General features: G+C 44.7%; 1 protein-coding gene across 1 annotated transcript; it reads right to left on the bottom strand.

Annotated features, from left to right (window-relative positions):
- Positions 1-6: 6 nt before the first annotated feature.
- LOC121918475 lies at positions 7-2,220 on the bottom strand. Its single transcript, XM_042444522.1, has 2 exons — positions 1,995-2,220; positions 7-673 (listed from the first exon to the last, which is right to left on the bottom strand). The coding sequence occupies exons 1-2, from the start codon at positions 2,217-2,219 to the stop codon at positions 209-211; spliced, it is 690 nt and encodes a 229-aa protein (XP_042300456.1). The 5' UTR covers position 2,220; the 3' UTR covers positions 7-208.
- Between the last annotated feature and the right edge of the window lie 6 nt (positions 2,221-2,226).

Below are 2,226 nucleotides of genomic sequence, written 5' to 3'. Positions count from 1 at the left end.
TGCAGTGTGTTTTGGACCTGTATATGCTATCCATGATAGTCAAAGAAAAGAACAAGTTTTCCAACCTGTATTAATTCCATTATGGAGAACCCAACTCACCAAATAAGTGCCAGTGATAAAATTTCACTGGAGCAGGATTGGGATAGCAGCATTTGGTAAAAGTGATACAGGTCTTAAGAGAAAACTATGGCAGGTGCAGGACATTGCCTTAGATGAGGCCCATGGGTTCATGGAGGAGGCAAGCCAAGTAGCAGGAAATGGTCCATGCCCTGCACACTTGGTCTTCCATGTTCTGTGGATGGATAACACGTAGGAAGCGGAAACTGAATACCTTGTCTGTTAGGCTGCGTAAGCTCAGGACTTGTCTCTTAGCTGTCTCCTGCTGAGCTGTCAGCTGTACAGGTCTTGCCTGCAGGAATGGAGGCAGAGTTGGCAGCTCCTCACCAGTTCCTGCACCAAAAGTTAGAAACCCACTGGGAGCAACCAGAGCATAGCCATGAACAGAGTAGCGGGCCCTAGGACTCCAGGGTCCGTCGCCTTTGCCTCGTGTTCTTCCCTGGGCTTCAAAAAGGAGCTCTGTGCAATCCAAAGCCACCAGGGCCATGTCTTGATGTCTAATGAGCCGCTGTGGCTTGAAGGCATCTACGTAATGCTGGCTGCAGGCAACGGGAATCTGTAGGTGGAGAAGTATTTGCCTTGAATCCATCCCAGAGAAAGTTATCTGGCATTTTTATTAAAGGAGCAGTCAAATACAAAAAGACAGGACCTTCTCTAATAATATTATCTTAAAACTCTTATTCCCAATTATGTCTTTGGGAGAGACATTTTGAGCTTTCAGAATGAGGGAAAACCACCACCAAAACTGGAGCAAACATTCAGTATCATGAGAATGGGGTTTGGCTCGCTTTACCGCCCTTGACATAACCCTTTTAGGCTAGATACTTGCCAGCTTTGGTCTGTCAAATGTAAGTCTGCACAGTTTTTTATGGAAAGTCAGACTTGCGCATGCTAGCACCCTTGACAAACGCAAGGGGATTTGGATTGGTCTGTGGAATTCTATTTTTCCTAATTCATGGGAGGGGCTACAGTTCAAACTAGCAAGAGAAATATGCTAGTGCTCTCACCAAGGATAGTAGTCTCTTTGTCCGGTACTAAAGTCAGCCCTCCATAGCCATGGATTCCATATCCATAGATTATGGCTTGAATATATACATATATATTCCAAATAGCTAACCTTGATTTTACCATTTTACTGTGCCATTGTATTTTATGGGACTTGAGCATCCATGGATTTTGGTATCCACAGGGGATCCTGGAACCAAACTAGCAGATACCTAGGGCCCACTGTACTTTGAATTGCACATGTAGCCATGATCCACCAGGGGTCAGTGCAAAGCCTTAGCAGAAGATGGTGGTGGCAAACCACTGCTCAGCAAACAAGCTTGAAGAAGGAGGGATGCAGTGTGCTATGTAATACATTCATTCTTAGCAGAGACCTCTCATGTCCCCACACATTTTCTTGGTAAGTTGTGGGGTAGCCTACAGATCTGTTTATGTTCGTAAGAGGTTGCAGAAAGAAAGGACAGACGGCCTTGAACATCTCAAGCCTTACAGGGGGGTATGTGGTTCCCTAGTTTTTGGACTGTAACTCACTGGCTAGGCAGGTTAAGATTGATAGGATTTAAAATCTTTGAGCCACAAAACAACACCTATCTTTAAGTCTTTTTCATAGGCAACTAATTACTAAGGATGACCAGAATTTATCTCCCAAACCATTTTGGCATACTTTCCAAGATGACGTGGAAGGTAGTTGTGCTTATCCTTTAAAAGAACTATCAGTTATATTGGAAGAAGAGTCAGATATCACAGTGAATAAACCATTGTGTACAGTTATTTTCTGGCAAAAGTTCTTTACAGTTTCACAAATATATACCAGAAAACAGAACATTCTTAAGCTGTGTTAAAAGTAAATGAAAGAATCTCTGGCTCCTCACCTGTCGCAACCTCCTTTCCATGATCTCCACCCAGTTGAGCCAATAGCGGGAGGCTGTGGATTCGGAGATGTGGAAGCGGAAAGCCAGGTCTTGAAGAAGCAGCCCCAGGCGCAACCGGACAAGTACCAAGAACAGCTGGTTCTCAGGGCTGAGGGCACTGTGGAGTCTACTATCTGGGCTCCCCTGTTCCCCTTCAATGTTGAGAAGGAAGTCCATAAAGACCATGAGCCGG

This window comes from Sceloporus undulatus, unplaced genomic scaffold, assembly GCF_019175285.1.
Source record: "Sceloporus undulatus isolate JIND9_A2432 ecotype Alabama unplaced genomic scaffold, SceUnd_v1.1 scaffold_12943, whole genome shotgun sequence".
NCBI classification, from domain to species: domain Eukaryota; kingdom Metazoa; phylum Chordata; class Lepidosauria; order Squamata; family Phrynosomatidae; genus Sceloporus; species Sceloporus undulatus.
This window is presented reverse-complemented; position numbering and strand designations above follow the sequence as displayed.